The sequence below is a fragment of the Mauremys mutica genome, chromosome 9 (genome assembly GCF_020497125.1).
Source record: "Mauremys mutica isolate MM-2020 ecotype Southern chromosome 9, ASM2049712v1, whole genome shotgun sequence".
NCBI classification, from domain to species: Eukaryota; Metazoa; Chordata; order Testudines; family Geoemydidae; genus Mauremys; species Mauremys mutica.
This window is the reverse complement of record NC_059080.1, coordinates 38,153,983-38,167,285: the sequence shown is the minus strand read 5'-3', so window position 1 is coordinate 38,167,285 and position 13,303 is coordinate 38,153,983. Positions and strand designations below refer to the sequence as shown.

Here is a 13,303-nt window from a genome sequence, read left to right as displayed (position 1 = left end):
TATCCTTATACAGTCCATCAGCAAAGCAAAGACCAATCACATTTTTGATGAGTGCAGTGCTCAGATATGATTTCTCCAGGCAGTTTTGTCCTCAACAAAATCAACCACACGATCAACTACCCTAATAGATAAATGACATGCAATATGGAAGCAGTTACTATTTCAGTTCTTTCACTGACTCCTTCTTAGCAGTAAATTTTGAATCTTCCAGTCTTGGCTGTGATGGCCGTGATGTAATGGGGATCATAGCACTGTTATGCTTGGAACTTTTGATAGCATGCTTTCTTACATCATTTAGCTGTGGTCACAGCTCTGTTCTCCATGCAGTAAAGTAAGCTGAATCCTCATTACTTGGACTTTGCTTCAACCATAATTTCATTTCATTCATCTTTTCCCATTCAACTCTGTACTTTCTCTTGTATTTGGCATATTTCCCCATAGTCAAGGATAATGAATAGGGCCCTACCAAATTCATGGTCCATTTTGGTCAATTTCACGGTCATAGGATTTAAAAAATAGTAAATTTCATTAGTTCAGCCATTTAAATGTGAAATTTCATGGTGTTATAATTGTAGGGGTCCTGATCCAAAAAGGAACTGGGGGTGGGGTGTGGTTTGTAAGGTTATTGTGGGGTGGGGGGTTGTGGTGGTGCTACCCCTTAATTCTGTGCTGTTGCTGGCGGCGGCTCTGCCTTCAGAGGTGGGCTCCTGGCCAGCAGCCGCTGCTTTCCAGCTGCCCAGCTCTGAAGGCAGAGTTGCCACCAGCAGCAGCACAGATGTAAGGATGCCATGGTATGGTATTGGCACCCTTACTTCTGTGCTGCTGCCTGCAGAGCTGGGACCTCCCTCAGTCAGCAGCCACCACTCTCTGACCACCCAGCTCTGAAGGCAGCAGCAAGAAGTAAGGGTGGCATGATATGGTATTGTAACCCTTACTTCTGCGCAGCGGCTGGCGGGACACTGCCTTCAGAGCTGGGCGCCCAGCCAACAGCTGCAACTCCCCAGCCACCCAGCTCTGAAGGCAGTGACACAATACCACGACCCCTCTACAATAATCTTGCGACCCCCATGCACCTCCCTTTTGGGTCAGGACCCCCAATTTGAGAAATGCTGGTCTCCCCTGTGAAATAGTATAGGGTAAAAGCACACAAAAGACCAGATTTCACAGGGGGAGACCAGATTTCATGGTCCATGACACATTTTTCATGGCCGGAAATTTGGTAGGGCCCTAATTATGAACTAAAACAACGGTTCTCAAACTTCATTGCACCGTGACCCCCTTCTGACAAAAAAAATTACTACACGACCCCAGAAGAGGGGACCGAAGACCGAGCCTGCCCGAGCCCCACTGCTCAAGTCCCGCCACCATGGGTAGGGGTGGGGGAGGGGCTAAGCTGAAGCCCAAGGGCTTCTGCCCTGGGTGGGGGGCATGTAACCTTATCCCTGGGCAGTGGGGCTTTGGCTTCAGACTTGCTGGGGCCCAGGGCCAACACCAGCTTTGGTGAACCCATTAAAATGTGGTGAAGACCCACTATGGGGTCCTGGCCCACAGTTTGAGAACCCCTGAACTAAAAAAATAACATTCAGAAAAATACAGTAGTATGTAAACATTTGGCATTACTACCATATGTGACAATAGTTGCCAAATATGGCAACTATAGTGCTCATGTGCCATATAGACAAGCCCCAAGATTCAGAGAAAATTTCTAGTAAGGCTTATTTCTTTTTCATGCCATTTTTAGCTGATATATTAGTTCCAGTCATCTGTGTGTTTTAAATAAATGTGTCCCCCCCAGTTATTAAGTATGGAATAATTTTCTTTAAGAATGATGATTAAGACATTATTATTAAATCTGTTTTCAGCTCCCAGTTAGCAGGCTAAATTTGGCATGACTAGTAAACTTGGTAACAGTTGTTGCTAGTCTTAGAAGTAATGCTAGATTTCAAAGCTGCTACTGTTGCTAGATTTAGCAGAATTGTCAAAAGCATAAGATCTAGATACAACATTGCTAAATTCAGCGGTAGTAGCGGCTTCCAAATCTAGTTGCTTCTAGGTGTTCAGTGTAGCATTACAAAGCAGCTAGACCTTTTTAGCTGGTCTGCTGGCTCCCGACTGGTCTCTGCTGGCTCCCAGCCCTTCTAGCTGCTGGAGAACCAAGTTTTGCTAGTTTCATCAGCTGCTGACCCAAGGAGGCCTTTCTAGGAAACCACTGGAGGTCCAAACTTACTGTCCTTCTCTTCTTAAAGGACAACTTCGTGGAGCTGGGTATTGCAACCAACAGAGTGTTTGGCAGTAAGGCAGTAAATGCTTGTTGTACCCCATCACAGAAGTTTATTTAATAATTGCCCACTGCATGGTTTCTTGTACCTTCCTCTGAAGCAGCTGGCACTAGCCCCTTGGGAGACAGAATACTCGACTAAATGGACCCATGGTCTGACCTGGAAAGGAAATTCATAGGTTCTTACATGTGGTAATATTCTCCAGTTTACTATTGCATTGTAATGGTTTTTTTGGCATGGAATTTACTGTAATTAATTTATATGATAAGGTAAATCCTTTTCTAAAGGTCTCTTTACTCTTTTATATGTTTTGACATCTTATATCCTATTACACATACACAAAAACTATCTTGAAAGAACATTATTAAGGTTGAAAAGTCAAGCACTTGAAAGTTAAGAAATGCCAGAATTATAGTTACCTATGCCAGCCAGCCCCAGTTCTCCCCACACCCGCATCTCAGCTCCTTGTCAGAATTGTTACAGTAACAATTGTTATAGCTCCTTGTCAGATCTCCTTTCTTCTCCCCTTTTTATGTTTTCTCCTACTGGTTTCCAGTCCCAGTCTCCTTCTCCAGTCAGTTCCAGTCTCTCTCCCTCCCTCCCCCCTGCCCGCCCACCCCCAACACCACATCTGATGTCAGTGTTCTTCACCCTGTCTCAGCCAATCAGCTCCACGTTCCTCTGTGTTCCCCCCACTGTCTCCCGGGACCAGTCTCCTTGTACAACCAGCCCCAGTCTCCTCCATATATTGTTTTGGAACAATATATTGAAAACTGAAGAAAAAGAACAAATAAAGAATTTTGCCTATAGTTTTTTCTGAATGGCTACAGAATTTTATATTAACTCAAAATAACAGAATAAAATCTTAAGGCTTTTCAAACCAGGTTTCCTTTTTGCAGGTCCAGTCCTGCATCTACCATGAACAGCATCCACAATTTTGCAAATACAGTGAAAAACATGACGAATTTCCAGAGAAAGACATGAACAGATTACAAATACAGAACTTGGGCACAATTCACTACAGGGGCAAAATTGTGTCTATAGATGTACATTTTTAAAATGTTAGTAAAGCAACTGAAATTCTCTATAAATATCCAAAATAATTAGTCATCTCAGTACTGCAGCCAGTACAGCAGTCATCCAAAAACCAACAAATTTAAAATTAAGACACAAGTTATTCTCATGTTAAGAGTACCACAAATACAGCACTCTTTTGTTTGGGTAAAAATCATACCTAGTGCAACTGCTGAAAGCAGGAATTAATCCAACCCCCTGTGTTTGAAAGTGTTGGCCAGTGTGTTTAGCAACTGTGAAACTTCTTTATCTCTTTTTCAGATGGGTAATATTCTGTTAATACTTTTGAATATATATTTTTACAGCTTTATCAACCTCCTAGTGGCTTTGATCTTGGTGATCCTTACTGTCGCTTAATGACAACAAAATATAGAAGTCTACATGATCCACATTTGCGTTCCTATTACAAGCGCAAAAATAATCTACGGAGATTAAAGAAAGGAGGTTATGTCACCAACGATAACAAAGTAGGTTAAATAAAATGTTATGAATATTTATGTCAATGGGATTTTCAAAGCACTCAGTTCTGGCCTAACTCTGTTCCCATTGAAGGTAAGGGCAGCTTTACTTTGGATTTCCATGGAAACAGAGTGAGGCCAACACTAAGCGCTTTTGAAATTCCCACCCATATTATTATTTTAGAGTTTATCTTGCCTTCCTAACACATGTAGCTGGCATCAGTTTTGGGTAAATGGTCATACAGCCAACACAAGGAGCCACCACGATGCAAGGCAGAAGTATGTTACCTGGAGAAGAAGCATCACGCCCCCTTAGCCATCAGTGGTGGCAAACACACTAGCCAGCTAGGTGTTGGACATTTGTCATTTTCTGTGTTTGGGTCGGTGCTGTGTATGGGTCAATGTGCATCTCTCTTATTGCTGTCTATGGACAGATTCTGTCTGGTTATTTCATTAGAGAGAAGAGGCTTTGTCTCGGGTTCATCCGAATCAGTGGGGTATCACATGAAAAAAGTTTCTCCTTTTAATTTTTCAACAGTGGAAATCCAGCTCAAGAAGCCACTTGGGTTCTAAAGACTGTTTTACATCATGGAATTTCACTGGTTCAATCAAGAAGTTCAGGCAGAGTTAGGTCCCTAACCCAACTGGGCTTTTATGTTAAGATGGGGAAGTCCTTTTTCCCCTTTCCCAGCTTCACCCAGAACTGCCCCCTGGAAGAAGGAGCCAGCCCTTTTTACCCCTTGGCCCTGACTGGCTTTTGCCTACTCTGACCCTTCTAGCCCTTGGGGGGATTATAAGCACATGATCCTGGGTGGCCTCTCTAGGCACCTCTTGCCAGTTTAAACTCTCCACTCTTTTCCCCCAGAAGGCAACAGGGCCTGCGGCAGGGGGCATCAAACTCCTGGTACACCACGTCACAGGCTCCCTATTCCTTCTCCCCCCTGCACGCCTAAGTGCCACAGAGGGCAGGACTGAGACCACTGTGTCTTGGTGGACTCTTGCCATACAATCCTCTGCCGCTGTTATTTTCCTTCATGGTGTGTCTAAAGTGAAAATACATTTAATCATTTCATAGAATATCAGGGTTGGAAGGGACCTCAGGAGGTCATCTAGTCCAACCCACTGCTCAAAGCAGGACCAATCCCCGCACAGATTTTTGCCCCAGATCCCTAAATGGCCCCCTCAAGGATTGAACTCACAACCCTGGGTTTAGCAGGCCAATGCTCAAGCAATCTTTTGAAATCAATGGAAGTTAAGCACGTGCCTAAAGTTAACCAAATGTGCTTTGCTGAATCAGGCCTGGATTCTGGGTTCCCTATCATAATTATAGGGAAGTGCAAGAAATAGAGTTGATACCACAGTGATCTAGTTGCAAAGGTAAACCTGAAACAATGAACCCTAGAGGTAAAAATCTGAAATAGAGAATTAAGAAAGACTAAGACACAATTACTTCTGGAAAAACCTATCCAACTCTATCAATAAGAACAATGTAGAGTTATAGGGTCCTATTAAGTCCACTGAAGTCAATGGAGTTGCCCTCTCTTGCCCCAGGTCTGAATTTAACCCTTAAAAAGTAAATGGACAAATGAAAATTAAGGCCTGAAATTTTAGTCACTCCCTTTAAGGCCAATTTGCACTATGAGAGCAATGTAAAGGGGAGAAGTCAGACCTAAGAAAGCAGAATGGACAGATATGGGTAAAATGGCCAACAATCAGTGCTCAATATTATTGACAAACAATTCTTGAAGCTCGTACTGATATTGATTGTTGCCCACTTGAACATGACATATTTCTTGTGCCTTTACCTTGTTGATATATGGAAGTAGTGTTCACATCCCAAAGGCCGAGGGTCCTAAAGCAATCTTGACTATTTAAAGGAAAGATGATGTTCCCCAGAATAATCACATGCAATTTTATCTTTCCAAGAAAGCTGCACAAAAGATTTGTTTTTAGATAAAGAGTCTGTGAATATTTCTCATTTTTCTTTGAAATAAGAAAATACCATAAATAAAGTCCCTTTCCTGTGTGCAGTTTTGGTACCAATTTGATAGCCCCCTTTTCCAACACAGCAGACTTCATCTTATAACAGTCTCATGAGAAGGATCCCTGACCAGGGCCACAGCTAAAGAAGAAGCTGCCATGTCAGACAGACCTAACAGACTTTCTTTTAAGTGATATAAAAATATAAAGATTTCGCAAAAACCTAATCCTATGCAAAAAGAGGATTTTGGTTCCGTGACTGCACCATCCAGCAGAGAGATTTGAAATTAGGGATGATTAGATGGAGAAAGGTTTTACACTCTTGGTTTAGAAGGCTGGATCCAAAGGACCTACATGCATGATCTCTCACAGGTCACTATTTTGAAATAATTCTGTGGCTTGCATAGCAGCAACTTCTACAGTGGGAAATTGGCAAAGGTAGTATGTTCAGAGAATCATAGTTATTGATAAGCAACCTATGTATCTCTGTAACGACAGTAATATGCACTGTACATGAATGTATTTTGATCCATGGCTATATATAGCAAATAACCATGTTCGATGCAACATCTTTTTCTTTTTAGGTTGTGTGTACACTAAAGGAATTCAATGAATACCGGCAGTATCTGACCACCCTCAAGTTAGAGTTTGAAAAAAATTATATGAGAGAACAAGTAAGTTAATTAAAGTAGTTAAAATTCTGTTTTGTTTAAAAACCAAACACAAAATAGCCGTCAGCTAAAAAAATTACAGTGACTGCAGAGCCTCCCACTGGGGTTTACCCAATGGCTAATCCTGAATGTTACCGAAGTTTTGAGAACACACTCTTCTGTGCCTAGCAGAGTATATGGCCTATAAAGCTGATGTCTGAGCACGGTTAGTGAGTTCGCTGTTTTTGGCAGCAACCATCTGGGTTGAAAGACAATGGCAGCAAAACAGTTCAGTTACCGCGAATCATGCTGCAGCACTGCAAGTGTCAACACAGTCCAATTCTTGAGCAATAGTCCATAGAGAAGAGCAGGCATATGGCACAGGACCAGAGGATTAAGCTGGTGCACCCCTAGTGCCTGAGGCCTGCTGTGCTTTCCTCTTCACTTTCTTCTTTCTCAACCACCTCTCTTCAGCCCTGGTGAGTCCCCTGCTAACAACTTGAAATGGGAGGGATCTTGGCAGCTGATCGACAGACAACATTCTAAGAGTTGATTGTACAGCTGATGTTTTAAGGGTGAAATGCAAAGCTTACAATACTATTGCTGTAGTCCCCAGTTGCCTCCCACACATGTCTGATGTGCTCAAAGGCACAATATAACCCTCAGGGAGCATGTAACTATTTTCTAAAACAAAGAAATGGAAAAGCTAAAGACCAGACCTCTCAAAAGTCTGCACTGTCAAATTTGGCAGTTTGGGCTTGTCTCCACTTACTGGTGGATCGATGCTGTGGCGATCGATCCACCATGGGTCAATTTAGTGGGTCTAATGAAGACGATCGCTCTTCTGTCAACTCTGGTACTCCACCGGAACGAGAAGCATAAGGTAAGGTAAGCATAAGGAGAGTTTCTACTGTCGACCCAGTGTGGTGTAGACACTGCAATAAGTCGACCTAAGCTACATTGACTCCAGCTACATTATTCACGTAACTGGAGTTGCGTAACTTAGGTCCACTTGACCCCGTAGTGTAGACATGAGTGAGTCACTCAAAAGGGGGAGTTTCCCTTCTCAGCATGCTGCAGACATTTTCAAAAAAGGGGTGTAGGTAGCTCCAAACTGCCCCAAGTGCTTAGGTGGGGCAAGGAACCTAGGGTGGGAGTGGGGGGACAGGGAACAAAGAGGCAGGACAAAGTTGTGGTTAAAGGCGTGATTGCTCATTCCAAAGGGGAACATGCCACAGAATTGCAGTAGCCTAATGTCACCAGGGTTTCCACACCATGGCACCCCCTAGGCCTGGGCAGGCCTCTGCTCTCTTGGTGTTCCAGTATGCCAGTCCAAGCTTAAGAGGCTCAGCCCTCCGACAGAGCCCCCGTTAGTCTTCCCTTTCTGGGATTTGACAATAAAAGAAGTAAACACAAACAAATCATCCTAGAGATGGGGTAAAGCTCTCAGAGGACTTCTGCAAAGCTGTGGGCCCAGCTAGGCTCACTGGCTAGCATAAAGGAATGGTCCCATCACAGGTGGACCTGCAACAGGCCTTCCCTCAGCAGGCAGGTAAAGAGTTCTTGCCTTCAGCCAGCCAGCCAGCTCTCCTTGCTGATCTGCCAGTGATTGAACTGGGTTTCTCCCTTTTAAGCTCCTCTCTCCAAGTCTGACATGTCTCACAGGTATGGTGAGGCAGGCCCACCTGAGCCACATTAGCTCATTAACTCTGTTGCCCAGCATGGAGTTTGTATACCCCATCACACCTACAAACTGCATGTCCCACCTTTCCATGTCATTTTGGTGTAAAGCGGAGGGTTTGGTCCTCAGCAAATTGCTTTTCTGTTAAGTATTTTAAGTTTCAATGCAGAGAAACAGACTGGTGCCTGGTGAAAGCATTTGTAGTAAATCAAGTCCTAAAATCCATTCTTGATTTTCAGAAAATGCTTGAGAAACAAGTGACAAAACTACAGGATCCCATTCTGCTTCCAGAAGGTGCTGACACCTCTCACTTCAGAGAGTGGCTGCTCCGAGAAGAAAGAGAAAATTTACAAGAACGAGAAAGACAGATGAGGAACAGGTATAAGACACATAATAATTTATAATTTGGGAGTGTCCATGGGGGCCTGCAGGGAACTCCTTGCAAGGTTGGGGCCTTATTTTTATTGAGTCTAAATTATGAAAGATCTAAATGTATTAGAATTGTTAATTTACTGGGTATGAATTATGTTAGACATTTGTGAAGTCAGTTGTAAATTCTTCAGCTGGCTTAAGCAAACCGAAACTCAGGCAAAGACGATAGCAGGGACTGAGCAGAAAATTGACTGGGTAAGATGACTCCAGCTGATTCTTACCAATGATTTACATTTTTTATTTAAAGATATGTAGATATGATTAATAAAGAACTGGAAAAAATTAAGTGCATCGCAGAAGAAAAACATCTCCTTCAACAGGCTGAGGAAGAGAAAAGGCAACACGAAAAAAAGAAAAAGAAACAACCTATTCTTCATATAAAAATGGAGGAGGTTAGAAACAAGAAATTGAAAGACACCATACAATTAATATATACACAAACACACATCTTAATGAGACAATTGACAAATAATTAAAATTGCCAGCAGCTAATGAGTTTACTAGCAAGTCCACAAAGAATTTTAAAAAGTTGACTCCTGCAAACACTTATGCATGTGCTTTATGTCAAGTGTCTGAGCAGTACCACAGAGTTCAATAGGGTTGCTCACATGCCTAGTAGTAAACATGTGCCTACGTGTTTACAGGATCCAGATATATGTAAGTAAAAAAGCAGGGCCGGCCCACAACATTTTGGCACCTGAGGCGGGGAGATCAAATGATGCCACTGTGCCCCCTCGCTTGGGCCAAAACTTTGAAAGGTCTCAGTTTTGCCTTCCTCCAGCACTGCACTCCACCATCTCTGTGCATCTAGAGCAGAGAAAATACATATGCACCAGCAACAGACAATTTTCTACACTCTGGGTCCTAGTGGCGCCCCCACACAGTCTGGCACCTGAGGCAGCCGCCTCAGTTCACCTCATGGTAAGGCCAGCCCTGTAAAAAAGAACCTGTAAATATTTAAGCCTGATAGGCTGAGTAACATATCAATACTTTATGGCCCTGATCAGACTGGCTCCAGGCACCAGCGCAGGAAGCAGGTGCTTGGGGCGGCCAATGGAAAGGGGCGGCACATCCTGGTCTTCGGTGGCAATTCGGCAGCAGGTCCCTCAGACCCTCTCAGAGGGAAGAAGTGGCTGCCAAATTGCTGCCGAAGAATGAAGCCGTGTGGTAGAGCAGACACCAAAGTGCCGCCGATTGCGGCTTAATCTTTTTTTTTTTTTCCTCCTTCGCTGCTTGGGACAGCAAAAAAAGCTGGAGCCAGCCCTGGCCCTGATTTCTAGACACTGTTCCCCCTTTAGGCCTGCTTTTTACAGGCTCAAATCCTACTATTAGTTGTGTACCTGGCATGAAGTCCTGGCTCCTTTAAGTCAATGGTAAAACTCCCATTGAATTCAATGAGGCAGGATTTCATCCCTAATTTCCAGTCACAAGCAGGTGTTTACAAGACTAAATAGCAGGATCAGTGCTTATGACAATTTGTAGGGACAAGTGAATACAAGTAAAATTTTTCTAGATGCAAAATTGTAACTGCAAGCAGGGAAATTAGGCTGAAGAGGGGTAACCACAGGGCTTTGTGGTGCAAGTGTCAGAACAGGTAGCTTTGCAAGGCAATGATTCTAAACAGGTCATGGCTGAAAGAAAATTAATGAAAATGCTTGTCATTCTGCTGTCCCACCAGCCCACTAATCTTTCTGCTGTTTGTAAAATTTAATATGTTGGAAAAATAAATTTATAGGTACCAAATTTATCGCTGTGGTTACATCATTGACTGCAGTGACCTTACACTAGGAATGAATTTGGCCCAAAGTGTTTAAAATATAACAATAATGAAGAGAAAATCATTAAATGAAGCCTCAGAAAAGTTGTACGTACAAAATAAAATACACATATAATTATCACCTTTTGGCATCATATGATAAATCTGTGATCCTTAGGAATGGAAGCAAAAAGAGATGTTACTTCTGCTGAAAATTGGAGAGGATGTGAAACGAGAAGCAAGAATTGAGGAACTGCGAAGGAAAAGAAGAGAAGAGAAAGCTAAAAAGGTATATTAAGTAGCTATTTCTTTAAAACTCACATGCCACAGAAAAAAGAAGCTAATGATTAAGACCATGAGTACAGTATCTAGATAAGGGTACTCAGTAATGCTATCCAAAATAAAAACCATAGTCACCTCTTGGTTTTCTGTAATTGTCACTGGCAATCCGCTATGGCAGGGATGTCAGAACTTTGTAACTTAAGGGCACTCTTCTTATTTTCTATTTGACACTTGTCAACTAGCTCTCATATTTCTGTTCTTCTAAGGTCTCTGCTGTGTTCATTGATGTCCAGAAGGAGGCATTGGTGTATAACACATTTCTTTGTTTCTTTTCTCATAGGAGCATTTTAAGTTTAATTCATTTCCAAGGGTTAGCCTACACTAGAATCACTACAGTGGTGCAGCCAAATAGATGTAACTGCACCGCTGTAGTGCAGATGCTCTTTGCTGATGGAAGAGAACTCTCTGTTCACAGAATCATAGAATATCAGGGTTGGAAGGGACCTCAGGAGGTCATCCAGTCCAACCCTCTGCTCAAAGCAGGACCAATTCCCAACTAAAGGTACGTCTTCACTACCCGCTGTATTGGCGGGTAGCAATCGATTTCTCGGGGATCGATATATCGCGTCTCATCTAGACGCGATATATCGATCACCGAATGAGCTCCTGTCGACTCCGGAACTCCACCAACCCAAACGGCGGTAGCGGAGTCGACATGGGGAGCCGCGGACATCGATCCCGCGCAGTGAGGATGGTAGGTAATTTGATCTAAGATACTTCGACTTCAGCTACGTTATTCACGTAGCTGAAGTTGCGTATCTTAGATCGATTTCCCCCCGTAATGTAGACCAGCCCTATATCATCCCAGCCAGGGCTTTGTCAAGCCTGACCTTAAAAACCACTGAGGAAGGAGATTCCACCACCTCCCTAGGTAACCCATTCCAGTGCTTCACCACCCTCCTAGTGAAAAAGTTTTTCCTAATATCCAACCTAAATCTCTCCCACTGCAAGTTGAAACCATTACTCCTTGTTCTGTCATCTGGTACCACTGAGAACAGTCTAGATCCATCCTCTTTGGAACCCCCTTTCAGGTAGTTGAAAGCAGCTATCAAATCCCCGCTCATTCTTCTCTTCTGCAGACTAAACAATCCCAGTTCCCTCAGCCTCTCCTCATAAGTCATGTACTCCAGCCTCCTAATAATTTTTGTTGCCCTCCACTGGACTCTTTCCACTTTTTCCACATCCTTCTTGTAGTGTGGGGCCCAAAACTGGACACAGTACTCCAGATGAGGCCTCACCAATGTCGAACAGAGGGGAATGATCACATCCCTCGATCTGCTGGCAATGCCCCTACTTATACAGCCCAAAATGCTGTTAGCCTTCTTGGCAACAAGGACACACTGTTGACTCATATCCAGCTTCTTGTCCACTGTAACCCCTAGGTCCTTTTCTGCAGAACTGCTGCTTAGCCATTCGGTCCCTAGTCTGTAGCAGTGGATGGGATTCTTCTGTCCTAAGTGCAGGACTCTGCACTTGTCCTTGTTGAACCTCATCAGATTTCTTTTGTCCCAATCCTCTAATTTGTTTAGGTCCCTCTGCATCCTATCCCAACCTTCCAGCATATCTACCACTCCTCCAAGTTTAGTGTCATCTGCAAACTTGTTGGAGGATGGTGCAGTCCACACCATCCTCCAGATCATTAATGAAGATATTGAACAAAACCGGCTCCAGGACTGACCCTTAGAGCACTCCGCTTGATACCGGCTGCCAACTAAACATGGAGCCATTGATCACTACCCGTTGAGCCAACTTTCTATCCACCTTTCTACCACCTAGCTTTCTATCCACCTAGCTAGCCAACTTTCTATCCACCTTATAGTCCATTCATTCAGCCCATACTTCTTTAACTTGCTGGCAAGTATACTGTGGAAGACCATATCAAAAGCTTTGCTAAAGTCAAGGAATAACACACCCACTGCTTTCCCCTCACCCACAGAACCAGTTATCTCATCATAGAAGGCAGTTAGGTTAATCAGACATGACTTGCCCTTGGTGAATCCATGCTGACTGTTCCTGATCACTTTCCTCTCCTCTAAGTGCTTCAGAATTGATTCCTTGAGGATCTGCTCCATGATTTTTCCAGGGACTGAGGTGAGGCTGACTGGCCTGTAGTTCCTCAGATCCTCCTTTTTCCATTTTTTAAAGATGGGCACTATATTAGCCCATCTTTTAAAATTAGCATAATTACTCCAGCTCCATGAGCAGCAGAAGCTATGTCATCTGGAGACTTCTCCCACCGACATAGCGCTGTTCACACCAGCGCTTAGGTTGGTGTAACTTACGTCGCTTATGGGGGGTAGCTTATTTACACCCCTGAGTAACATAAGTTATACTGAAGTAAGCACTAGTGTGTACAAGCCCCAAAGATTTTTGAATTAACTAGGGTGACCACCTTTCCCCATATTGTCAGGACCATCCTGAAATTAGGGCTATGTCTTATATACGCAACAATACCCCCCACTCCCTAAAAAAGTATGCTGATTTTTTGCAAGTGCTATCTGGTCATCCTAGAACAGATGTGGGCAAACTATGTCCTGTGAGCCACATCCAGCCTGGCCCCCGAGCTCCCGGCAGGGAAGCCTAATCCCTGGCCCCTCCCCCGCTGTCCCCCCGCCCCCGCAGCCACGCCGCCGTGTGGGCCACACTCTGGC

At 43.7% G+C, this 13,303-nt stretch overlaps 1 protein-coding gene across 3 annotated transcripts in view; it reads left to right on the top strand.

Moving 5' to 3' along the window:
- Positions 1 to 13,303, top strand: part of LOC123377209 (fibrous sheath-interacting protein 2-like) — a 77,659-nt gene that overhangs the window by 7,212 nt on the left and 57,144 nt on the right. For all 3 annotated transcript variants that reach the window (XM_045029796.1, XM_045029797.1, XM_045029798.1), the window contains exons 3-7: positions 3,659 to 3,820; positions 6,376 to 6,465; positions 8,362 to 8,501; positions 8,802 to 8,946; positions 10,489 to 10,599. In XM_045029796.1, coding sequence (XP_044885731.1) covers positions 3,659 to 3,820; positions 6,376 to 6,465; positions 8,362 to 8,501; positions 8,802 to 8,946; positions 10,489 to 10,599 — 648 coding nt within the window. The remainder of the gene's footprint in view (positions 1 to 3,658; positions 3,821 to 6,375; positions 6,466 to 8,361; positions 8,502 to 8,801; positions 8,947 to 10,488; positions 10,600 to 13,303) is intronic.